Below are 27,839 nucleotides of genomic sequence, written 5' to 3' on the forward strand. Positions count from 1 at the left end.
AGGATAATGTAATGGAAAAAGGACATCATGAAACTGTTAATGGGTATAATTGTTGTATTATGTGTTTTCTTTGCAGTGCTCATTTTTGCCCAAGTTCTCCATTCACATAGAGACCAAATATGAGGACAACAAAGGAAGCAATGATAATGTAAGTATTCTTTCCTTTCAATAATTGAATGTAAAATACATTTGAAGGGTGGGGCAGATAACCTGGAGGGAATCAAGGTGTTAGGTGCAAAAAACCAGGTGCACATGTGAAGGTTCTAATTATTGGATTATTGCTAAAGCCTATGCACAGAAAACTTCTCAGACTAACGGCTTGCACCTGGACAGAACTAGGTAAGGGTCAACTGCTCTCAAGTGGGGTTGTTCTTTTGTGACTATCTAATGATTCTAAACTGATACCTCATTTAACTCCTTCCCTTGGCTCTGTCAGTTTCTTTCCTACACAAGGGGAGATCTGTCAGCATATTTGTTCATGGCAGCACCATGTTAGGATACCACTCATATGTAATTTAAATAATCACTATCCAAGGTTTACGTTAAAGACCTTTTAAGCTTGAATGCTCCTGTTTCATAGATAGCTAATACTTTTTATGAGGGTAACAATTTCTAGTGGTAATTATCTTCAGGTTTTTTTAATAGCGAAACTGTATGTGTGAACTGCCAGTATGTTAGTCCAGAAAAGTGATATGAGATATGATATGACATGCGGGTAACTAATATATCCCCCCATCCTTCGTAAATGTATCATAGTCTATTTTTATAGATACTAGATTGGGCTTCCTATTGTTCCTATTGAATAATACAGTCCAGTCCTGTCAGGAATTTTTTTCCTAGTCCCATTCTTTTCAGATTGAAGGTGAGGAAGAGTGTGGCCAGATTGTACAAATAATGGGATGCTGACCACCACCATTAATCTGTTGAAGGAAATTCATCCCTACAGTTGTTCATAATTAAGCTGCAAGTTTCTAAATTGTCAGCTTTTTGAGTTTCCAACAAAGTGCTCAGATCAACCAAGATTTTAATAATTTCAGAGAAAACAGGAGGAGATCAATGTATTGTTGCATTAGCTTTCGTTGACTACATCCCATTTTGTCAGACAGGTTAAAATATCAATTACAAAAGAGGAAACAGATACAAAATACCTTGAATTTAGAAAAAAATGAAAAAGAAAAAGGTTATTTGTTTTTCTTATGAAAAGAGGCCAATATAGTGTTTTAGATCAGGGCTTTTCAACCAGTGGTACAGGTACCACCTGTAGTACATTTGCACCTGGCAGGTGGTACGCGACCATCCTAGAAAAGTGGTAGTGGGGGAGGGGAATGAGCTCAGCCGGTGGCAGCACTGCACAAGCCTGAGCGAGAGATGGCTGGAGCTGCAGGGCTGTCAGAGCTCAGCGGAAATGTCAGGATCAGTGCCGCTTTCCAGCTGATCGGTGCTTCTTCGGGACTGTCAGGGCTCAATGGAAGCGCCAGGATCAGCGCCAGGCTCCAGCTGGAGCTCGGCGTTGATCCTGGTGCTTCTGTTGAACCCTGAAGAAGCACCACTCAGCTAGAATGTTGCCTTATCTCCAGGGTCTTGTGATTTACATTCAGATGCGTGGCAACTGATTCATATTTATGGCAGTCACAGTGTCCCCGGGTCATGTGACCTGCTGCAACCACCCATCAGATGGGGGGAATAAAAACCAAACACCCTCCACCCCACCCCCGCTGCCAATCCTGAACAGAAATGCTCACAACAATGAAAACTTCGGACAGGAGGAAGAGCGCGGCCAGGTGGCAGGCAGGTGTCTTGGTTGGCTGTGGCTTGTGGGGGCACTTTTTTCAGTGCCATTGTAACTTTGAACAGTCACTAAGCGAACTGTTTTTTTTTTAAAAAAAAAAACATACAATCATTTATAAAAATACAATAAAATTTTAAAATAGAGAACCCCCCCCTTACCCTCCCTCCCACCCCCACCCCCCCTCCCTTCACTTCCCAGAGCAGAATACAGGGTTAAGAAAAAAAAAGAAAAAGAAAATTATAATAATTAAAAAAAAAGAAAAAAAAAGAGAAAGAAAAAAAAATATCATAATTAACCTTTAACTCCATAACTTATAAAACAATTCTCTATAATATTTGATATTCATTCATAAAATAAATAAAGCTTTTTAATTCCATATTTTTTCTGAATATAATCTATCCACCTTCCCCATAGAGTAATATATCTTTCTTGTGTATGATCCTTTAAATAAGCAGAAATTTTTGCCATTTCTGCAAAACTAGATACTTTAAATATCCATTCTTCTAAAGTAGGCAAAGAATCTTTCTTCCAATATAAACCTACTAGTAACCTTGCTGCAGTTAATAAATTCAACATCAAAGTAGTTTCTTTTTCATTTAAGTCAACAAAAATACCAAGTAAAAATAGTTGAGGAGTAAACTTTATCTTCTTTCTAAAAATCTTTTGAATGTTCCACCAAATCATAATCCAAAAAGCCTTTACTTTTTTACAATTCCACCAAATATGAAAGTATGTCGCATCATTATTGCCACATCTCCAACATTTGGGCTGTATGTTGGAATACATACAAGATAATTTTTTAGGATCTAAATGCCATCTATAAAACATTTTATAAAAATTTTCTCTCAAATTTTGAGCTTGTGTAAATTTAACATTTCTTATCCAAATTATCTCCCATAAATCCAATGAGATCGGCTCCTGTATATTCTGAGCCCATTTAATCATACAATCTTTAACCAATTCTGTTTCCGAATCTAACTCTAATAAAACATTATATATTCTTTTTATATGAGCCGGACCTTGGTTTTTAATCTGAATAACCAATTGTCTATCTTCTAGTGTTATTCCCTCTTTCTTGTCTACAGTCCATCTATCCATTATTTGTAAATATTGAAACCATGACTGTAGAATATTTTGCTGCCTTAATACATCTAGGGATTTCAAATGCCAATTCGAACCAGAACAAATTAACAATTCTTTATATGAAATTTTATCAAAATTTGTCCCCTTAGAGGTTCCCTCAATTGCATGTCTGGGAATCCCCCAGATAGGTATTTTATAATTTAATCTATAATAATACTTCTTCCAAACACGAAGTAAGGCATTCCTCAAAATATGTGATTTAAAAGTCCGATCAACTTTCTTATTAAAAATTAAATATGCATGCCAACCATATATTAAATCCCAACCTTCCAAAAAAAGAATATCCATATTTGTTAAATTAAGCCAATCACTTAACCAAGTTAGGGCGGCTGCATCATAATATAATTTCAAATTGGGTGCCTTAAGTCCCCCTCTTTCTCGAGCATCCTGTAATATCTTAAATTTAACCCTTGGTTTCTTCCCGGCCCATATAAAATTATTGATACCCTTTTGCCATTCCTCCAAATTTGCCTCTTTTTTAAGAATAGGTATCATCTGAAACAAAAAAAGAAACTTTGGTAGAACATTCATTTTTACAGCTGAAATTCTCCCCAACAATGACAATTGCAATTTTTTCCAATCTATTAAATCCTTTTGGACTTTTGCCCATAGTGGTTCATAATTGTTCTTGTACAATTTTCCATTTGAAGCAGTTAGATATACTCCCAAGTATTTAACCTTTTTTACCATCTGAAAACCTGTGGCTTTAATCAAACTTTCCCTTTCTTTAACTGACATATTCTTAGATAATATCTTAGTCTTATAATTATTAACTTTAAAACCAGAAACATTCCCATACTGTGTTATAAGTTCTAATAAACCATCAATCGCCTGATTCGGCTGTTCCAAAATTAAAACCAAATCATCCGCAAATGCCCGCAATTTATACTCATTCTTCCTTATCTTTACACCCTTAACTAACTTCGATTCCCGAATCTGAATCAATAAAATTTCCAATGTTAAAACAAATAACAATGGGGATAATGGACATCCTTGTCTTGTCCCTTTTTGAATATTGAAATTCTCAGTCAATCCCCCATTTACAACAATTTGTGCAGATTGCTGCTGATATATAGCTTTAAGTGCATGTAAAAAATTATCCCCAAAATTCATTTTCTCTACCAAAGAAAATAAAAATTGCCAGTCCAATTGATCAAAAGCTTTTTCAGCGTCCAAAAAGATAAAAGCCACAGGAATCTGATTATTCTTATCCAAGTACTCAATTAAGTTAATAATTTGTCTAACATTATGTTTCATATATCTCCCTGTTATAAATCCTGCTTGATCACTATGAATCAAGTCTTTCATAACCTGCATTAATCTATTTGCCAAAATTTTTGTAAAGATCTTATAATCAACATTCAATAATGAAATTGGCCTATAATTCTTAGGCTCTGTAAGATCCTGATCTTCCTTCGGAATCAGTGATATAAAAGCTCTTTTCCAAGAAGGAGGAACTTGCATACCCAACAAAATTCTATCATTTCTTCAGATAAAATCTTATAATACCTAGAAGTCAGTCCATCTGTTCCAGGAGACTTTCCAACCTTTAACTGCTTAATAGCTAAGCCAATTTCCTCCACAGTAATTAAACTATTCATCCCATTTTGTTGTTCCTCTGAAAGTCTAGGAAAATGTACTGATTGTAAATATTTATCTATATCCAAACCCCTTATATTATCACTTGAATATAATTTTGTGTAAAAGTCCAAAAAGCTTTTTTTAATCAAACCTTGCTGAAAAACCTCAGTACCTTTATATTTTACTTTCTCTATAATTCTAGCTTTCTGTTTCTTTCGTAACTGATAAGCCAACCACCTCCCTAAGCGAACTGTTGTTAAGTCAAGGACTACCTGTACTTTATCACTTTTTTCCCTTTTTTTTGTCATCAAGTTTTTGACACCTTGCTAGGCGACTGGTGGTACTCGGATATTGCCATATCCTAAAAGTGGTATAATGGGTGAAAAGGTTGAAAAGCCCTGTTTTAGATGTTTTAGGCTGGCAAATAGGATAATAACAAAAACATTCCACAGGTTTTTTTCCATGTAGGTTCTAGTAATCTAGTCTGAAGTCAGAAGATCAGAGCTAAAAGGACTCAAAACGCCATCAACCAAAGGAGAACAGAACCTAGTCAAAACTACCAAGTAGTAGGCAAAAAAGCACATTCCAGGGGTTTCAGGTGTTATAAAAGAACTGATTGTGAGCAAAATTCTGAAATAGAATTGTAGTTTTTAAGGTGTTTGGACCTCTGCATGGGTGTTTCCTTAAAGTTCAGCCAGTTTCCACAACCAGTTCTTAATTCCCCCCCCCCCCTCATATTTGAAAGACAGCAATATGGCATTTGATGGCATGCAAGTAGAATCCTGGTGGGAAGAAATAAAATATACTTAACATTACTTAAACGTTGCACTAAACTGGTGAGGGCTACAGGCTTAAAGTACTAAGGTATTGTTGGCTAAACGGTCATGATGCCTTGGGCAAACCCAAAGGATCTCCAGATTTTTTTTAGAAAGCAAGAGCAGAGTGGTGGCAGAGGTGACAGTTCAGGGCCTGGTGAGAAGGACATTTTTTGAATTAGCCTGAAATGACCAATTAGCACCCCTCTGATCTTACCCACTGCTGGTTACCTGACTTTGTTTCTGGGGTATAAGGGTGAAGCATAACAGATTTCATTCATCTTGAGGCTGCATATAAATGTTAAGGGGGAAACACTCCTTTAACATCAATACAGCTAAAGACAACTGTTGCAATAAACAAGCTGTGAGTGTCTGTTTCCTTTGTACTATGGAAGGTGCAAAAGAGGATAGGTCTATGTTTATAGCTGAATCCTGCAATAACCTACTCTGTAGAGTACAATAGACTAAGATATGGTAGCTTTAGAACCCTGGCATTGGGATATGAATTACAGTACTATCTCCCATTCTCTATACCACAACAGTCCTTCAATTCCCATGTAAACAGGAGCAGTTTAATGAAATCACGAGTGTGTAAACTTCATAAAATTTTTCTCATACAAATCTCCAATAACTTTCTGTCAAGAAAGAATTCATTAATTGTGCTTCCTGTTATATATTAGAAAGCAAATAAGATAGCAAACATTAATCAATGAATTAATTAAAGCTCCAGATGATTAATCAAGAGTACGCAGCTAATTTTAACATGGAGACATTTTTAAGGCTGTTTTGTGATATGCTATGGTAATAGAGAATGAAAAATAAATATTAACTCAGATTAACAGATCAGAGATTTGTCGTGGTCTAAAGCTTATTTATGCATGTGAGGGTAAATATAGGAATGCATTACGCAAAAAAGAACAAAACTTATGGCATATTGAAATATACAGATTTATTTAGTTTCTTTCAAAATTTATTGTCACAGAAGCTTTTGAGGACTCTAAACATTAACATGCAAGGCATCAGAAGACTCTTAATTTTCTTGATTTATATGATATAATATATATAGATATTGAATTACAGTATATGTACATGTTGCCAGAAAAACTCAAAAGTATGTCTTTCTCATCCATCAAACTAAAGAATATTCTTAAAACTATCTCTTTTAAAAATAGTTAAAGCTATTTCTGTCTTTAAAGGGAATGTACTGTATTTGTTTCAATCTGCAGTGGAACAGAATTTAGTTTCTTAGTTATTAAAATATTGATTCTTTAAAAGTGAGATACTCTTACAGATAATAAGAGTACTGTAACATATGGCAATGCAATGTTTAGATTTATCGTGGACATTTTATAAAATGTCAATTTCAGATTAGAATATTTATCAAAGAGACATAGAGAATTAATTTTTCAATATATAATCCTTGATATATATTGATATACATTATAGTTTATAAGGTATAGATATAGATATATATTGATGTATATTTTCAATATACATCAATATATATGAAAATTTTAAAAAAGGTTACACATACATCTTCATGTAGACAAAAAACAGCAATAGCATTTGAGAAAAGTCAGAGAATATTTAAACCAGCTTTATAATAGTAAATGTTTTTTGTTATGATCTATTAAACTATATCCTTTGCTTACTTCCTGCCTCTGACTGCTTTATACATGCCATCATCTATTTATTTAGATGTTCAAGGAAATATTCCCTATTCTTCAGATAGAAATTGTCTCTAAAGATAACATTTTCTCACTGGTTCTGTTTGTTCTACCAGGTTTCAACCAGACCTGCTATCTCCATCTTCCTATAAAACCAAAGCACTCTAGCACCCACCCACCCCAATTTGGCTTAGATCTTTGTAGTAATACCCGAGAAACATTTTCCTGTAGCATCCTCAAGCATGTCGGTAGCATTTGACTTTCCTGTTTATCTTCCTCCTCCTCTTGGAAGGAAACATTTCCTTTAGGTAGATCAGCATCTTTCTCTATTTAACTCTAAAATGAAATTTGATTAATTTGCTCAAGTTAGCAATAGCGGAATGCTAGGTCTTTGCCTTGGAAATGCTGACACAGTGTTGATGACAGGAGTTTCTATATTAAGTTGAATATGATGCTGTAGGTCTGGATTAACGCTGGTCCACAGAGATAGAATTGCACACTGAAGCTGACTGACCTCTAGCCATATACTTCCAAGGTCTTTTTTTGTGGGCAGAGGTTACAGAAAGGGGAAAGTGTTATTACCTGCCTTCTGCTCACTAACCTATTCTCAATATATGAATACACACAGTATATACGCTAATAGAAGACAATATCAAGGCATATCATTTCCCCTAGCCTTAGTTTTAGTCTGATAAAATGTGTAAACATGATTGCTTTTCTTGTCTCTGCTCCAGATTAAGGAATGAGTTGCTCAATTGCAAAGCTTTGTCAGAGTTTAGAAGTGCATGCAATTTAGCAGATTGAGAATAGTTCTAACATAAAACTGCAAGCAGACAATTGGTCATTCTTCAAGGTTTATAAATACCTGTTCTACATTCTTTTACTTGGTAATAACTGAGTTTGTTTGGACCTGCCTAATACAAGTACTTAGAATTGCTAAAAGCAAAAATGCACTTTCTTATAAAGTGTACTTTTTATAAAATTATATATAATGTTTCTGCTTCAAAGGGTTTAGATCTATAATATACAGAATACAAGTATTATGTTACTCCTTAGGGAGATACTTAATTGGTCAAAAATTGTTTTGTAATTTATGATTTAGTGGGAAAGCTATTTGTTGCTTGTTAACTCAATTTGTCACGGTTATCAAATTGTTTATCAAATTGGGCATGATGTTGTTCTTAATTTATTTCATTTTTAATTATTTGGAATGTAATATTTCTATGATAATTCAGTGCTGACCCATAATGATTTTAACAACCATTAGTATAGGAAGTTTGCATTGTTCAAGCTTATGCTTTTTCCATATTCTTAAAGTCCCCTTTGAACCAGTGCTGAATCCTGGTGACTACAAGGACACGTACTTTTTTATATTTTGGTCAATTATAAATTTTTCATTTCTATTGCTTTCTTCCAATGTGATTTTTCATCTGTCCGTCCATCCATCCATCCATCCATCTTAATTTATGTGGCTGCCCATCTCCTTGTGATGACTCTGAGCAGCTAACAATGGTTAAAATCCATTGTAATACACACCACAAAAATACATAAATACATATCAACATACTTTCTCATGGGCTCTGCCCCACATTCTGATCCCCATGCCCAATGACACAGTCACATCTTCAGTGCTAATAAGGTCAGGATCAATCTAATCTCCATCCGGATGATGTTGTAAAAAATGGACACCATGACTGAAAAGCGCTCTTCTTGGGTCCCATCATATGGCACTCTTTAGAAAATGGGACCGATCACACCTAATATAATATTCATTCTTAATAAATCTGAAGAAGTTATTAATAAACTTGTTATGATATACAGTAGTATAATAAACCATGATCTTTCATTTAGCAATATTGCAGCCAAGAAGAATCATTATTCCCTTCACTTTTAAAATGAAATACTTTAGGTTTTTTTTTTTTGCTAATTCCTCAATTCATCTGTGAGTGAATGTATAAACAACTAGTACAGTGGTTCTCAATCTGTGGGTCGGGACCCCATTTGGGGTCGAACGACCATTTCACGGGGGTCACCAAACAAGGCTGTCCGCCATTTTTTCCCCCTTTTCTTTGGCCACGCCCCTGGCACCCGGTGATGTATAAGTGGTTGGGGGTCACCACAACATGGGGAACTGTATTATGGGGTCGCGGCATTAGAAAGGTTGAGAACCACTGAAGTAGTAAAAATAATAGGAATTTTCTTGATTGAAAGGAACTTCTACACAGGACTTAAATTTTATAAAAGAACTAATTAGTTGGATCAGATTTTTGTGAGTTGACAAATATGATAAAAACAGAAATATTGGAAAATTGGATGGAGTTTTCACAGCATCTCTTGGAAGAAAAGATTCACGTAAAATATCTTTGTACAAGGCAAGAGGATTTTCCATGTTGCCATAATATACATGGCCATAATCAAATTTATTAATATGAATTAATATTAATATTAATATGAATAATAATTAATATGAAACAGGAGATAAAAATGTTATCAGGGTACAAATAAAATAAAAATAATTGTGAAAAGTTATGTCTGCCATTCTTGTAAATGAATGTTTAGAGTGATTTAGCCATTTTATTATAGAACATTTTACAAATGGCTATTAAGTGACTTTGAGTTAATTAATGATCGCATTTAATCTAAGGCCACAATTCATTATATTTTAGTCACATTAAGATTATTTATTAACTGAAGCAAGATTTCAATTAATTTAAAATTAGTGTGCTAATAATAAAGGTATTTCCTGACATCTGTGTTGATCTATATGGCATCATCCAAATATAAATGATACATGCTATTTTCCCATCTTCAATAAATATTCTAACCAGATAGACACATTTGTCTACTTGTTTTAGGGGTGTTTTTTCCATTGACTTGCCCTTGTTCACTCCTTTTATTCCTGTCAAAGACAATTACTAAGACCTTTTGATATATTAATGTTCAGATCCATGATCCTTATATCATTACATGGTCTAACATTTGCTCTAAATCCTTTGGGTTTTCAGCCAACAACATGGCATTCTCTGCATACCAAAGCACACCATACCACCAACATCCATAAGCATTATTACACTCATGTCCATAAATTCATTAAACAACCAAAGAGACATTCCATATGAATGAAGGCAAATATATGTGTCCCAGGATAATGTTGCAAGATCCAATCTGGATCGGTCACTGGGACTAAAGATTTAGCTTTGGGACTTGTGCTAGAGCAGGGCTTTTCAACCAGTGGTACAGGTACCACCTGTGGTACATTGGCACCTGGCAGGTGGTACGCGACCATCCTAGAAAAGTGGTAGCGGGGAAGGGGAATGAGCTGAACCAGTGGCAGCACCACACAAGCCTGAGCGAGAGATGGCTGAAGCTGCAGGGCTGTTAGGGATCAGTGGAAGCGCCAGGTGATCGGCGCTTTCCAGCGGATCGGCGGTTCTTTGGGGCTGTCAGGGCTCAGTGGAAGCGCCAGGATCAGCGCCAGGCTCCAGCTGGAGCTTGGTGCTGATCCTAGTGCTTCTGCTGAGCCCTGAAGAAGCGCTGATCAGCTGGAATGTTGCAGCCTCTCCAGAGTCTTGTGATTTATATTCAGATGCTTGGCAACTGATTCATATTTATGACGGTCACAGTGTCCCAGGATCATATGAAGTGACCAAAACCTGCTGCAACCACCCAGCAGATGGGGGGAATAAAAACCAAACACCCCCCCACCCCACCCCTGCTGCCAATCCTCAACAGAAATGCTCACAACAATGGAAACCTCAGACAGGAGAACGAGCACCGCTGGGTGGGCAGGCAGGTGTCTTGCTCGGCTGTGGCTTGGGGGCACTTTTCTCAGTGCCATTGTAACTTCTAAGAGTCACTAAGCGAACTGTTGTAAGTCGAAGACTACCTGTACTTCATCACTTTTTTCCTTTTTTGTTTTTTTTGGTCATCACATTTTTGACACCTTGCTAGGCGACTGGTGGTACTCGGATGTTGCCATATCCTAAAAGTGGTACAATGGGTGAAAAGGTTGAAAAGCCCTGTACTAGAGCCCATCCTTAGGGAACTTGCCTCTGGAGGATGGACTCCAGCAGGAGTCTGAACATTTAGAAGACTAAACCTCTGGTCCCAGTGACTCACCCAGATTGGATCCTACAGACATTCCACATTTTTGACATACTTCCTGCTCAGTGTTGGACCATTTGCTAAGCACTGATTCTCACTGTTTTAATTCCATCCTATGCCATTCTTAGAGCATATAAGCAAGCAACTTTGAAGTCCATATTTATGCAAAGCTTTCCATGACATGGCCCAGTCCACTTTATCATATGTTTTCTCTGAATCAACAAACATACAATAAATTTTTTGACATTCAAACATTTTTCCCACTGACACTGAAGTGCAAATTCAAGTCTGCACAACCTCTGCCTGGCATAAAGCCACAGTGTACTTTCCAGTGTTGGCTCATTGTCAGATCTCATACCCTTCTGAGTCAGATTTCTGCCAAATACCTTCCTTTAACCTAATCCCTTAAATATTGTTGACATCTACTTTTCTAATTCAAGGTTTTAATGTTTCACTGTAAGGCAGATTGGTTAGGGTCTTCAGTTGATTTAATCTCATGAGGGAGAAAATAAGTCTTCATGGAACCCAAACTAGGTCTATTAATATGGTGAATTCACCTTAGCACAGAATGTTGAGTGTCTTTTGTGATGAGGGTGACTTAATATTGGGAGGACTGATGCTGTGAAATGCAGTTAGTCTTTGACTTACAACCACAATTGAGCCCAAAATTTCTGTTGCCGAGCAAGACAGTTGTTAAGTGAGTTTTATTCCATTTTATGACCTTTCTTGCCACGGGTGTTAAGCGAATCACTACAGTTGTTAAGTTAGTAACACAGTTGCTAAGTGAATCTGGCTTCCCCAGGGCTTTTTTTGTCATAGGATGCACAGAACGGAGTTCCGGCACCTTTTTTGGATGGAACCTTGTAGGGTAGGCAAGGCGGGTTGTATGATGTGTGTGATACGGCACCTTTTACAAAAAAAGCACTGGGCTTCCCCATTGACTTTGTTTGTCAGGGGGACACAAAAGGTGATCACATGACCCCAGGTCACTGCAATGGTCATAAATATGAGCTAGTTGACAAGAGTCTGAATTTTGATCATGTGACCACTGCAACTGTCATAAATGTGAAGGACAGTCATAAGTCACTTTTTTTCAGTGCTATTAATTTCCAACAGTCACTAAATGAATGATTATAAGTCACAGATTACCTTTAACATGTCCTGTATAAGAAGAATTCTCCATAATATTTGGAATTGCAGTTTATTGCAGCTCTCACTTATGACATATAAAACAATGTCAGTACTTTTGATTCGTACTCTTATCGTCCACAATTTTCCCAGCAAAATCATGGTTTTTTTTTTTCCTAAGCTCACCACCTTAAGTGCTTCGTACATTGAATTCTTTCAGGGAATGCAGGAGTATAACATTGTCAAGAGGGCCGCAGCAAGTTCCCAGCAGTCTGAATGAATTGCTATGAGCAATTAGTGCTGGTTGACTGGCAAGCCAATCTTAGACCTTTGTGTTGAATATTAGTTTTCTTTTATATAAACGAAAGAGTTCAGTGAGCTGTCCCTGTTCAATTAGAAGAGCACAAACAGTTATCTGTAAATGATGTTTTTCAAATCAAGACATTGATGACAAGCTCTGAGTAGAAGGCTGGAATTTCAAGAGCTTAAGCTTCAGCTCATACATTACTCATCCTTTAAATGGTGGATGAAGGTTTTTATGTACCTCTTATGCAGATCAGAGCTCTAAGCAGCTTGCCTTAATTTACAAAAAAAAAAAAATCACAGGAAAATGTTCATGAAAATTATATCTCACTTGACTGGATTTTTATGTTTTATTTATTTATATCCTGCCTTTATAATTTTTACAAATAATTCAAGGCAGAGAACATATCCAAAACATCTTCCCCACTACTATTTTCCCCACAACAACAACACTTTGAGGTGAGTTGGGCAGAGAGAGAGAGAGAGAGAGAGAGAGAGAGAGAGAGAGAGAGAGAGAGAGAGAGAGAGAGAGAGAGAGAGAGTGAGTGAGTGAGTTTTCTGGGTTATTTGGATGGGGGTCCTCAATGATTAAAGTTTTCAGGCACAGGGCCCCCCTCCAAATTTAGGGCAGAGTGGAGGAAGCAGAAAGATGGGTTTACTCCAATGACCCAAGCTGTACAAGAATCTCCCTTATTTTTCACACTGTATGTAAGGGAAATCTCTGGGGCTGGGAATGAAATAGGAATACCTCAAAACCTCAGGAATAAGCAAATGGATATCTCAGCATTGAGGATGGTTAGCTCTTTTTTTTTCCTGGAGAAAAGAGATTCAAATAGCTCTCAGAAATCCCACCTTAATGAATTCTCTACTGAATGAAAGATATATTCGGTTTCCAAGATTCCGTATATTAGCCTTTTTTTTACTCTTAACCATAAGTCTACCTAATGAGATTATGAAATCTAATGAATAAATCTAACTAATGTGAACCTTATTTTCTGGACTGTATTCTGTGGTAGGCTTAATAGCATGCCTTCCCCAACTATGGAGAGGAAATATTGTAAATTGGCAGCAGTCCTACTGCCTGAAATTATGACTAATACAGGAGCAGCAGTGGAAGAATTGGCAAAACAGTAGGGGTGCTATCTATCTTTCCCCCACTCGTGCCTTCTGTAACCCTCCTCTGCTACCACTCCCTTTAATATTCTGAACAACTAGATGTAAGGTTTGGGGCAGGTGAGACAAGAATCGGCAATTCCTAGTCCAGGAACTGGGAGATATTCAATACCTATACCAGTGGTGGCAAACCTATGGCACGCGTGCCAGAGGTGGCACTCAGAGCCCTCTGTGGGCATGCGCACCATCGCCCCAGCCCTGCCTCCCCCCACAGCCCCCTCCTCATCAGCAGCCCCCCTGGAGGAGAGTCACCCCTGGGCGCAGAGCAGTGCAGCCAAGCACATGGCAGCTGGGCAACAGGGACAACATTCCACCCTCGCGCCCTGTCGCGCGCCAATGATGCAGGGCGTGAGTGGAGGGTATGACCACCATGGCACTGCAGGGCTGCCTGAGCGATCTGCGGCAGGCCGTAGAGGTGGTGGGTGGCCCGACAGGTGGGGCGGGACGGAGCAGGCGGGGCGGGGTGAGGGGGTGGGGTTTGGGGCACTCGATCTCTAAAAGGTTCACCATCACTGACCTATACAGTTTTACAGCAACAAAGAATCAAGTATCCTTTAATTCTGAAGGTCTGTGGATGAAGAAGGCATGATTCTGAACCATCAAGGATATAGGAGGACAAGGAGAAAAGCAATCGAGAGTTGGAACTAGCAATATCCAGCCAGACGCATATGGCTTTTCATTACTGACTGCAATGGAAATGCTTCTCTAACCAAACCGTGCCCAGGAATCTTAAGCAAAGAGATGGGCCAAGCCAGAATGTCTGTGATTTACTACCAAGTCCAGGTTAGGAGAACCTGCCATCACATATGTTGAGGATGTGAGTTAAAGGGGAGCCTGAGAACTCCTGTGCCTGTTAACTGTTTTTATACCACATAATACCTTAAGGCCCATGCAGAACACAGAAGCTGCCTTAGAAATGAAGGTGCTATTCCAGTAAGACATTTTGCTTTGCGATGTGCCAGCCTCTCTGCTTTTTGATGCAACCCCAGGGCATCCAGATTTAGAATAATGACAAATAACAGATAAGACATGTGGTATTGTGATAGATTTTTTTGTTTCTGGCCAGCCACACATAGAGCACATATTGAAAACTGTGGAGAGAGAAACCCTAGCAATTAATTTCACGTCATTGTTATGTGTAAAGTAGTAGCAACAAAGAGATAATTACAGCAGGACTGGCCAGAACACTGATCAGATGTTATTTTTAATACTCATCTACTAGTCATTTGCAAGGGAGGAGTCTGAACAGTGATTGACTGATGGTGCTCTCTGTGTGAGTTCTTTGGCAGAAGAGAAGGTGAGGATAGGTTGTTTCCTAATTACTTTGTGATTAGAAATGCTGACGGTGTGGAAATGCTCTTAAGCTAAGACCTTTTTTAAAGTCTTCAGGCCGTTAGAAACAATTGATATATTTACTCAAGCATGTATTAATCATGTTCCCTTTGTTAAGTTTAATTTTAATTACTAAGTGTGGAATACGCTAGAGAGATGGTGCAATGTAGTCATGAAGATATTGGAGCAGGTGTGAGGAAAACCTGGATTCTAGTCCACAGAAACCAGTTGCGCGACCTTGAGCCAGTCAGTTGTCATTTGTTGATGGTGTTCGATTGCTAAGTCTGTCCAATTCTTTACAACCATATGAACCATAGCATACCACACACACACACACACACACACACACACACACACACACACACACACCGGTCTTTCAGAATTTGCCAAAATTCATGTTCATTGTGTCGACGACACTATCCTACCATCTCATCCTCTGCCATCCCCTTCTCCTTTTGTCTTCAGACTTTCCCAACATCAGGGTCTTTTCCAATGAGTCCTCGCTTCTCATTAAGTGGCTACAGTATTTGAGCTTCAGCTTCAGTATTTGTCCTTCCAAAGAATCAGTTGTCATAATCAATGTCATTCTCTGCAACTAACCTGCTAATACCTTCCCTTCCTCCCCTTATTATGCATTGATCGATTAGTTGGAAAAGCTAGGTGAGCACAGTGCAAAAGTAAGCAGGAACTGCAACCTTGCAGGCTAAATGGCAAGAACACAACAACGGATACTATACATTTCTAAACTTACTACATTTTATGATTACAACACACTATAGATCAGTGGTTCTCAACTTTTTTAATGCCGCGACCCTCCAACCGGTCGTAAGTCGAGGACTATTCAACCGGTCGTAAGTCGAGGACTACTCAACTGGTGTAGCACCGTTTGCAGAATGGGACTTTTGGCGGGCTCAGCAGGGCAGAGACAGCCTGGACAATTCCTATTGGCTTTTGAAAGCCAATAGAATTAGACTCTATTCAAGAGAGTCTATTCTATTGGCTTTCAAAAGCCAATAGAATAAAAGGGAGTAGCACAGCTAAGGAAAAGGGGGAAAAAATGGCGGACTGCGTTGTTTGGCGACCCCCGTGAAATGGTCGTTCGACCCCAAATGGGGTCCCGACCCACAGGTTGAGAACCACTGCTATAGATGATGGGAACCAGAGAACAAAGTTCTCTAAGCCACAGGAATAGCCTTTAAAAGTTTTGATGTTCTGCTTATTTATTGTCTTTGTGAAGACTAGAAGATCAAACATTTGGTAATATGCTATTTGGGGAATAGTTGGCAGTATATGCAAATATAAAAATTACTCTCTAGAAAACTGAAGCAAACCATGTATTAATCTGGGGGGGAACCCCTCTCAGTCTGGATTATTACATTTCATTTGGAGTCTATTGATAGCATTTAAGATTAAAATATTCACTAGCTCAGATAATCTTTTCTCTCATTAATTCAATTTTTAATATATTGTAAAAGGTTGATTCTAATCATAATGAACTAATTTAAGAACACAGAGAATGTAACCTGAAGACTTTATGGGTGTGACTTGAATTAAAATAACAGAATCAGCCTTTCCAGGATTCTGTTAACATATTTTTAATGGCAGCACTTTATTTTATGTTCTACTGATATAACAGAGTTCTTGCCAAATCCTATAGTTTATCAGCCAGCAAAGTTCAGGGATCACAGCTAAATTTCATTTGGAATTAATAAAAAAAAGGACTGTAGTCATTAACATATTCCTGTCTATACAATATTTGGTCTGTTGGTCCAAATTCTGTCTTGATTGTGCAATAAAAATTTGATTCAGACTACCTTTGACTGCTTCTGCTAAGTCAATTCCCCTGTGCTTCCTAAAAATCTGAGGAATGAGGAATGTTCCAGAACATAAGAGAATGGAGAAAAGAAAATGTGCAAAAATTGCTTTCTTCCTTTTCTTCTAGTGTGAGCCTCCATTGGATTTCATTACCATCAATACTGGGCAAATAGCTTTGTAAATACCATAATAAAGAAATGCCTGACATTTTTATAAAGGTTAATAATTTATAATTCACTTTTGGTTCTTGAAAATTCTTGATTTGGTTTAGTCATAGTGTTTTATATTGCTATATTATATTACTTCCAAAAGGCATGCCTCTCTAATTTCTCTTTCATATCATAATATTTCTGAGTCTGTTCTATAATCCTGACATTGTTAGGAACACAGAATGTTCTTGCCATTTGCTTTCTGCTCTTTGCCAGCACAAAAAAAAAGTGGTTGGAAAGCCTTCTGCTTTTCCCCATGAACTTTAATTTTCCTTTTAAAAACTTTTAAATATCCCCAGCTCAACTGCACAATTAATGAAATTATCCCCTCTACAGACTCTTAAATGTTTCAGGGAATATTTGGCTAGAAGCAATAATTATCTACATTGAGTTAGTATATAAATAGCTCCATTTCTTATTTCCGATGTAGGTATTTATTTATGTAAATAAATTTCACAATATCAAAGCAAAAAGTACCCTCTAAAATCATTTAAAATACAATAAAGTATTAGATAAACAAATCAAATCAAAAATGCACAGACCATGCTGTCACAGCAGAGAGTGTTTCAAGCTAAGAGATAAAAACCTCCCTCTGAATACAAGAGTAAATTATACATGAATAAAAACTTCAGACATCCCAGGAGTGAAATCTATTAGATTTAGGATCCACTTAAAATTGATCGGGAAGATGAAAGTAATATCTTACGGAAGCAGAGTTCTTTGCCATCCAGCCATTAGGCAGATGATCTGTAACTCAAATCTCACATCAGACATTCATATTCAACAGATGACCTTAGTGAGGCAACTGCCTCCCTACAAGACAAGGTTACCACATACTAGCACACTTTACAAAGTGATGATGAGATTGGTCATCTGTACTTATCCAATGTGTGTACTGTATTACGGTGCTTTGAATTTTTGTAGATGGGTATGTTGAAAAGCCAATGTAGATTTAACTTTATTTTGTTAACCAGAAGGAGGAAGGAGCAAAAAGAAAAGAAAAATAAATCATTTGTTTAATTTGGCTTCATTGTTATTTCTGTGCTATCTCAGCTGACAATTCTGGGCGATTTTAGCGTCTGATGAAGCCATAAAAGGTGCAATAAAATTACAAAATAGTAAATAAGCTCCATTCCAAAGTTTTTATAGAAGAAACTGCCTTAACAGCTTTCCTAAATGTTCTAACCAGGCACCTATTCTAGGTTATAACTGAAAAGGCCTTCATCTTGTCTCCTGCTGGTGTTCAGGGAGAGGTAAGGGATCTGCAGCAGAGCCCTGGTGGTGCAGTGGTTAGAATGCAGTACTGCAGGCTGATTCTGCTGACTGCCAACCACCAGCAGTTTGGCAGTTCGAGTCTCACCGCCTCAAGGTTGACTCAGCCTTCCATCCTTCCGAGGTCGGTAAAATAAGGACCCAGATTGTTGGGGTCAATAGGCTGACTCTGTAAAATCACTTAGAGAGGGCTGTAAAGCACAATGAAGCAGTGTTTAAGTCTAAGTGCTATTGCTATCCCATATCAGGCAGCACATATTTGGCACACCAATTCTCCCTAGAGCATATGATCCTTGAAGGTACTGAGAACTTGAACCATAAACATCTGTAGAGATAATAACCTGTACCTAGAATAGAATCTCAAAATATTTGGGATTATTCAAGCTATTCTGCAAAGCACCTGAAGGCAGGACAAAAAGCAATGGATGGAAACTAATCAAAGAGAGAAGCAGCCTAGAACTAAGGAGAAACTTCCTGACAGTTAGAACAATTAATCAGTGGAACAACCTGCCTCCAGAAACTGTGACTGTTCTAACACTGGAAGTTTTTAAGAAGAAAGTGGACAGCCATTTGTCTGAAATTATATAGGCCAGGTTTCCTGCCTGAGCAGGGGTTGGACTAGATGACCTCCAAGGTCCCTTCCAACATCGTCATTGTTATTGTTATTATTGTTATTATTATGTTTATTTGCTCTCACCAAGTGCAGTAAGCTTCCCTTGAGAAAAATGTTTAGAGGCCTTTGTCCTATCGGTGTATGACATTTATTTAGACAGGAAGAGCGGGCAGAAAGGCAGTTCTGAGTGCCAGGAATATTTAATTTGCTTTCAATGGATAATGGGGTATCTTGATACCAGAGCCTGTAGCTCAGAGAGACTGGCTGATTAGGGCTAATGGTTAGCTTTCAGCTGGAATGAATGACACATCAAGAGGTTGGGAACGATGAGGCAGCTTTATAAGAAATAAATGAAGCAAATTCTGTAAATGTTCAGTGACTCTGCTCCCCCCAAATCAAATCCAATTGGAACATTCTTTTTAGCCCAGAAGTTGTGGATTGAACAATATGTATTTATTTGTGCAAAAATAGGGTTAATGTTTTAGAAGCATATATCAAGGTCACAGCAATGGAGAATAATAATAGGTTTACTCTCAAAGGGGGTGTGATGGCTAAGCGGTTAGCTTGTCAGCTCGAAAGCTGACAGCCCAGGTTTGAGACTCAAGCGCCACATGAAAGGGTAAATTCCTGTTACTTGCCCCAGCTCCTGCCCATCTAGCAGTTCGAAAGCATGCAGATGCAAGTAGATAAATATGTAGCACTTCAGTGGGAAGGTAATAGTGTTCTGGGTGCCTTTGGCATATAGCCATTCTGGCCACATGACCATGAAAAATGTTTTTGGACAACACTGGCTCCCTTGGCCAAGAAACAGAGATGAGCACTGTGTCCTAGAGTTGGACACGACTGGATAGGTCAGGGGTAGGCAACCTTGGTTCTTTTATGACTTGTGGACTTCAACTCCCAGAATTCTTGAGCCAGCCATGCTGAGGGGAAAGGGAGAGGTTTCCAAGCTGAGCTATGCTGGCTCAGGAATTCTGGGAGTTGAAGTCCACGAGTCATAAAAGAGCCAAGGTTGCCAACCCCTGGTATAGGGAAACATTTACTTCTACTCTGAAAGGGCTAGTAAAGGGCTGCTTACCTCTGATTTTTTTTTCTATCTTACCTCTTAAATCACATTTTCATGCTGTCGCTTATGAGAATAACATGGAAAACGGGTTCGAGGCATGAAGTAAATTTGGGTTTTGTGCATTGAAGTTATTGCCAGCAACCTGCACAATTTGTCAACGGCTAACCTATAATTAGGAACCAAGGCCAAGAACATATCCTGCCACTTTTGAAATCAGTAGGTTTGTTCCTTGAAACAAGTTGTGCCAGTACACAATATCCACAGAGTTTAGCTTCAGAATATATGTCTACTAAAACGTTTAAGTGTTTTTATTTTAAATCTTGCAGATATTTGATAACGAAGCCAAAGATCTTGACCGAGAAGTCTGCTTCATTGATATTGCCTGTGATGAAATTCCTGAGCGCTATTACAAAGAATCAGAAGTAAGTAAGGGACATAATGCCTTTGACTGATATTGTGCAAGTAACTCATGAAAACACCCAAAGGTGAATGTTCCCATCCTGGAGTAGTTTGGCTGTTGGAACAGCCAGTTGGAACCAAGTTGGAACCAGTTGAAACCAAGAAATATTCCAACATATCATATGCAAATGTCTGATAATTTGGATCATACATTTGTGCTGTATTTAAAGCATATGAGAAAGACTCTGTTAGAGCAGACCAAAGGCCTGTTTAGCTTCCTGGGTTATCAAAAGCCAACTAGCTATGTTTGGGGAGCACAAAGGCAACACATACTGTAGCACTGTCTGCCTGGAGTAGGTGCTAAGTTCCATGTTGTCCCTACAATAGCAATATATGATTTTTCTGCCCACAATTCCCAGACTGCTTCCTTTTCATCTGTTTGCCTTCATTCTATCTACTGCATTTTTTAAAATAAGTACTCTGGGGTTTGACCTCTTGTTACCTGCATTAAACCTCTTTAAACCTTCACTCTCAGTGGCTTTTAGGCACTACTCTACAGGGAGTCTTCAACTTGCAATCAGTCACTTAGCGAACATTCAGTGTTAAAATGGAGCTCCCTTCCCCCCCCCCCAAAGTACTTAGGACTTGATTTCAAAGTTGCAAAGCCACATACACAAACATATGCACATACAGTCACACTATTGCATTTTGGATGGTTGGTAAGCAGCTCAATTTTACGGCCATTTGTACGTCCCCTAGTCACATGACCACGATTTTTTTACTTTTTTGCTGATTTCTGGTATTTACTTCCAGTTTCCAGTAAAAAAAACACCCATTGGGTGTTTGATGACTGTAGTGTTTGCTTAATAATTGTTGTAAAAATATTGTAAAATCAGAGCCAGTCACATAATGACTCTCTTAATGACTTCAATGACTAATGGCCATAATTCCGGGCTCAATTATAGTCCTAAGTCAAGGACTACCTGTGCTGTTTAGATTATGTAGTAATTTAGGAAAGATTTTTCATGGTTAGGCATCGAATTTCTCTTCTTTATAACTCAGATGCTGTTCATGTTTGCATGTGTATATTTTGAAAGCAACTCATTAGAGGTATCTAGAGTTCATTTATTTATCTATCTAATTTATACAGCCATCTGTCCCATCATAAGTGACTTTGGATGGCATACAATAAAGTTAAAACTATGAATGAATACATAAAACCACTTATTAATTATGAAAACATTTAAAAAATATTTTTTTAAAAAAGAGAGCAAAATATAGAAATAGCAACAAAGGGAAGTTAATAATAATAGAGCCACCTCACAAATTCACCAGCCCCTGGCTGGGGCTTGCTGGCATAACCAGGTCTTAAGAAACCTTGGAAACTCAGGAGTGATGAAACCAACCTCACTTTGGGGAAGTGGGGGGAGAACCAACCCGGAACTAAGGAGAAATTTCCTAGACCAGGGGTAGGCAACCTTGGCTCTTTTATGGCTCGTGGACTTCAATTCCCAGAATTCCTGAGCCAGCATGGCTCAGCTTGGAAACCTCCCCCTTTCCCCTCAGCATGGCTGGCTCAGGAATTCTGGGAGTTGAAGTCCACGAGTCATAAAAGAGCCAAGGTTGCCTACCCCTGTCCTAAACAGTGAATGGCTGGCCTCCAGAAGTCAGTGCAGATTGTGAATTCACTTTGCTGATATTCCATGTTTTTAACTTCAGCACTGAAAAATCCTTTCACAAACCCTAAATAGAGAGATATCATTTGGATGCAATGCATTTTCATAATTCACTTCAGTGTTTGTAAGTCTTATAGCCTTGTCCAGGGCTTTTTTTGTCATAGAACGCCCAGAACGGAGTTCCAGCACCTTTTTTTGGATGGATCCTTATAGGGTAGGCAAGGCGGGTTGTATGATGTGTGTGAGTTCCAGCACCTTTTTTTTTTTTTTTTTTTACAAAAAAAGCAGTGGCCCTTGTCTCTTGTCAGCCAAATGGCATCAGTTCTTCAGATCATGTTCTGGAAATTTTCAGTTCAAGAGGCATGGCTTCTGCAGCAAAGACTGACATAGGGCTTGTCCATACAACCACATTTGTGAGTGTTCCTCCATCCTTGAGACAGGGAAGAAAGTATGTCAACATAAAAATCGTGCCCTCCACATCTGCTTTTATCACTCTTCAGCCAATAGTGTTGCTGTCCTCAAACAATGTCATGCAGAAGACTTCCAGAGCAGTAAATGATGGATTATTTCTCTTCCCACACAATGTCACCTATCAATGGGAAAGCTAACCACCAATCGCTTTCCTAAATGTGTGTTGGGCAGAATCCAGAATTCCAACTTTCACCTTCACTAGGTAGACTCCTTATGTTAGAGAGAGGACTGCTTCTTCTCTTAGTGGGACTCAAAATCACATTTTTTAAAAAAGATGTAACGGTTGGAACTTGACCTCTCACACAAGTATACCTATGGCTAGAACTTTTTAAAAATCTCCTACAACGCCCCCATATGAGTCTTCTGATATTTTTCATTCTACTCTGTAAATATACAGATAGATGCCAAGTGTTTTTCTGGGACAGCATGCTGTGTTCCTACAATAGATCCGGCTGGCAAGAGAAACGAAGCCCCTTCCAAACTACAGTGCCCCTTCACTGGCTGGCTGGCTTGCTTGCTCCCATGCAACTTCTGTTAAAATGTCTTAAAGCCTGACGTAAGAACCAGGGCTAAGCAGGTTAGCTCTCTTGAAAGAGGGATTGCACTACAGGTAATTCTCACTTAACGATAGTAACTGGGACTAGAATTCCCATCACTATGTGATGGAGTTATAATATACGATGTCATACGACTGCTTCGCTTAGCCACAGCAATCCTGGCATTCTCCAAGGCATAATTAAGTGAGGATTTCAGGTTGTTAAGAGAGGACCTCCTTGCATCTTTCTGCCAGTTTCCAACAGGCAAAATCAGTGGAGAAGCTGCAGGAATTTGCAAGTCGGCCAGTGGGCAAGTAAGCGTCTGCTGCAGCATAAGCATAGTGGGACTAGTGCATGAAGGGGCCATTGGTGGCCCATGCAGCACCATGCCAGTGTGGCCAGGCATTTGTGCACTATGAAATGTGGGCAGGAGATGCTATGGATGTGCACCATGGAACTACTCTGTAGCTGAGGTCCTCAGGGGGAAAAGCAGTGGGAGTGGGGGGCAACTTAGAGGAACAACTTACAATCTTCTCTGCCGGCTTCCTTATTGACTTTGCTTCTAGGAAGCCAGCAGGGAAAGTCACAAACGGCTATCATAAGACTGCAGAAAACGGCAACCATCGTAAGTGTGAGCTAGATTGTGATTGTGATTGTGTGAGTGTGGGGGGTCTGGGACAGCCAGAACTCTGAGGACTATTGTTCAGTGCTTTCATAACTTTGAACGGTCGCTGAACAATTCGTTAACCAAGGACTACCTGCACAGCAGTAGGAACACAGTCAGTCCCTTTACTATTAAAACAGCTTTATTGCTCTCTCCTGGATTAAAAAAAAGAAACATCCGAGTCCTGCACTGCCTCTTGTACACAGAGGAGGGAGAGAAGATATTCTGGAGATTGGTCAGCAAAGTTTTGCTGAATTCATAGTGGTTGCAAGTAGTAAGAAATTGTCAAATGCGACCTTCCTTCCTCTTAAATGCCACTCCAAACATTGGAATCTGAATGGCATGCTGTCCAGCCCCATATAGTTAGCAAACCAAAGAAGCATGTGGATTTCAGAAAGACCTCTCAGATGCTAATCTAAGATAAAAAATAAAAAAAAAATACTAATTGTGAAAACTGTAAGACTATTCCCAGCCAGACTTACTGTGAATTCCCTGTGAGTTTCTTTCTTTCCAGAGCTTTCACAACCTGACTGTATTGCTTCTTCTTATATGTACTACACCTCCTGCTCCTTGCTTTCCTTCCCACAGTCTCTCACATCTAAACTCCCAATGTAATATTTGGATTAAAACAGTAAACATGACATAGATATTGCTGGTAGCAATCAGTCACAAAGAGCATTCCCTCCTGCTTTCCAAAACTTGAGAGGATACAGAAGTTCAACTTTTTGCAACAATAGTGCTGAGCTACTGTAGATGGCAATCCTTCTGACTCTACGAAAAAGACGGTAACAAACAAACGTTTTTATTTGCCAAAAAACTAGCAGCTCTTAACTTTTTGTTTTATTCACACTTTGTTTTAAGGAAACAAAAAGTTAAGAGCTGTTAGTTCATGCAAATAAAGAGGGTCTGCCTGCTTTCCTTGTGTTTGCCTTATTTTATGTTGCTTCTCCCGTGAGAGGAAACCATGTAACACACATTGACTACATTCCTGTTCACTAGAAATGTTATTTAATTGTTTTCTAAAATTTTATTGCCGTTGCATATACACTCCTCTGCTTTCCTTCAGCCACAAGGAGCCACGTGAAAGTTCCATTGGAAAAGATAAAAATTTTCAGGAAGCTGAATGTTGCATCCGGTATTACATTCAGTCATACTTATCCATTTGCATAGCATCATTAACACACAAGGATCTAAAAATAAAATAGATAAAATTATAATCCTGTGAAAAGAGGCACTACTTTCGATGGGCACCTCAAGAAGACGAGACTTCCTCAGAGCCATCAAAATGAAGCAGGACTATTCTGACTGTTTATAACATTTCTTTCTTCCATTCAGTTGTGTCCGATTCTGGGAAACTGCCTGGGCAAGTCCCTGCAGTTTTCTTGGCGACGATCTTCAGAAGTGGGTTTGCCATTGCTTCCTTCTTAAGGCCGAGAAAAAGTTACAGGCCCAAGGAAACTGAGCTGACTTTGTGCCCACGGCAGATCTAGAACTTGTGGTCTCTCATTTCTAGCCTGATGCCTTAACCCAGAGGTCCCCAACCTTTTGGGCACCAGGGGCCGGTTCCGTGGAGAGAGGGGTTTCCACAGACCGGAGAGTGCGTGGTTTTGTGTGCTGCCTACATCTCGCGGATGGGACTTTGCTTGTTTGTGTGGACCGGTTGCTGGCATGCTGCAGCCCGGTACTGGTCCATGGACTGGGGGTTGGGGACCCCTGCCTTAATCACTATACCAAACTGGCTCTCTAAATATCTGTGTACTTTCAACTCAAATTGAGTCCTTGGTCATTGCCTGGATAGGTCCTTGCAGTTTTCTTATCAAGGCTTTTCAAAAGTGGGTTTATTTATTTATCTATTTATATCCCACCTTCATTATTATTATAAGTAAACTGAAGATGGCAAACATTCCTAACACTCCTTCCTCCTATTTTCCCCACAACAACCACTCCGGGAGGTGAATTGGGCTCAGAGAGAGTGAAATCACCCCACCTGGCTTTCATAGCTCAGGCGGGAAAAAACTCAGTCATCCCCGTTTCTAGCCTGGTGCCTTCACCACTGCATGAAACTGGCTCTCTATATTTATAACCACCAAGAATATAATAAGTGTATTCGCTTCCTTGTACATATACAGTACAGGGTTTGCAGAAACAACCACCAATCTTAGCTTACTCTTCTTGTCTATTCCCTCAGTTTTGCATCAAAACACAAATCTCTTCCCTTTTTGCAAAAAAAAAAAAAAAGTTTAAAAACGGATTTAAGGTCTGATTTTCTGGTATGGTATGGATCAAAAGTATCGGTATTTTAATAGAGTTCATATCTTATTCCAATCCAGAGAGATTCTAAGGAGCTTACATTTCCTTCCTTCCCTTACAGTAAGAAGATCAAATAAAACAATAGAGGTCATCCTCGACTTACAACCATTCATTTATAGTGACCGTTTGAAGTGATTTGTGACAGTTTTTCACACTTATGACCATTGCAGCTTCCCTGTGGTCGTGAGGTCAAAATTTGCACACTTGGCAACTGGCTCGTATTTATGATGGCTACAGTGTCCCGGGATCATGAGGTCACCTTTTTGTAGCCTTCTGTTAAGCAAAGTCAATGGGGAAGCCAGATCTACTGTGTTACTAACTTAACTGCAGTGATTCACTTAACAAGTGCAGCAAGAAAGGTAAAATGGGGCAAAACTCAATCAATATCTTACTTAGCAGCAGAAATCTAACAATAGCAAAAAAAAAAACCCCAGCCAAATCCAATAACAAAAAGGATATCATAAAAATATTACAACAGTAGCTTGATGAAGTCAACCCAGATCTCCCAATTTAGAATCTTGATTTATGCACCCTTTGTAGACTACTAAACTATAAATAAGAAATGTGTACAGTATGAAATATCAGAAGTGTGTGTCTCCTCCAGGCTAGATTCTAGCTGAATACTCTTAGCAGATGCATACAAACAGATGCTAGTTCACTAGTAAAGGGAAGAAATCCTGCAATAAATGTCTACTTTGTAGATGTAGTACAGGTAATCCTCGACTTAGGACCACAATTGAACCCAACATTTTTGTTGCTAAGCGAGACAGCTGTTAAGTGAGTTTTGCCCCATTTTGCGACCTTTCTTGCCACAGTTGTTAAGTAAATCACTGCAGTTGTTTACTTAGCAACACAGTGGTTAAGTGAATCTGGCTTCTCCATTGACTTTGCTTGTCAGAAACTTGCAAAAGGGGATCACATGACCCTGGGACATTGCAGCCGTCATAAATACGAATTGGTTGCCAAGCATCTGAATTTTAATCACGTGACCATGGGAATGTTGCAGTAGTCGTAAGTGTGAAAAATGCTCCTAAGTCCCTTTTTCAATGCTGTTGTAACTTCAAACAGTCATTAAATAAACTGTTGTAAGTCAAGAACTATCTATATTTCATTATTGTTTTTGTCTAAATTAGTAGATTATCAGAGATTTGCAAGAGTTTCTAAATCAATTTGTCAGGTGCCTTAGAATTATATATGTATGTGTATGTATGCGTGTGACACACATGTAGACACAAACACATAACATTCCCTTAAGCATATAGAGTTTTTCTTATAATATCAGTGGTACCACTTACACCTAAGGCTTCAAGAGCAATAAAACTTTTTAGTCTTTTTAGTCTCATAGACATGTTTTTCACTGTGTTCTTTCCCAATTGTCATAAAGTACCTGTGAAAAGCAAAACCACCCACTTAGGTTTAACTTAAGATTCACTTTATAATTGCTCTGCAAGTGTTATGTTAGAGACCTTTTTCAATCACTCATGTTAGAATTCTCCAATGCTCTCTTCTGGGCTTCAGTCAAACATAATTTATGTGGCAAACTCATTTCGATGGAATTAATTTTCCTTTCAAATAGCACAAATTGCTCTGTGTTTTCAGTACATTGTGTTGCCAAGCACAGGATGTTTTAAAATAGCACTTTCAAGTCTTGAGCACTCCCAAGGCAGATGTACTGCTTTATCTGTGCTTTATTTGTTTTGGAATCAAAGAGAGGGGAAAAAAGAGAAGCCGCCAAATGTAATTATTTTTGGTGTGGGAGTGGAGGAGAGAAGT

General features: G+C 38.6%; 1 protein-coding gene across 2 annotated transcripts in view; it reads left to right on the forward strand.

The window, feature by feature from the left end:
• Positions 1–27,839, forward strand: part of PITPNC1 (phosphatidylinositol transfer protein cytoplasmic 1) — a 201,596-nt gene that overhangs the window by 153,412 nt on the left and 20,345 nt on the right. For both annotated transcript variants that reach the window (XM_039326786.1, XM_039326785.1), the window contains exons 5-6: positions 77–148; positions 20,337–20,432. In XM_039326786.1, coding sequence (XP_039182720.1) covers positions 77–148; positions 20,337–20,432 — 168 coding nt within the window. The remainder of the gene's footprint in view (positions 1–76; positions 149–20,336; positions 20,433–27,839) is intronic.

This window comes from Crotalus tigris, unplaced genomic scaffold (genome assembly GCF_016545835.1).
Source record: "Crotalus tigris isolate CLP2741 ecotype Arizona unplaced genomic scaffold, ASM1654583v1 scf7180000024345.2110221, whole genome shotgun sequence".
NCBI lineage: Eukaryota > Metazoa > Chordata > Lepidosauria > Squamata > Viperidae > Crotalus > Crotalus tigris.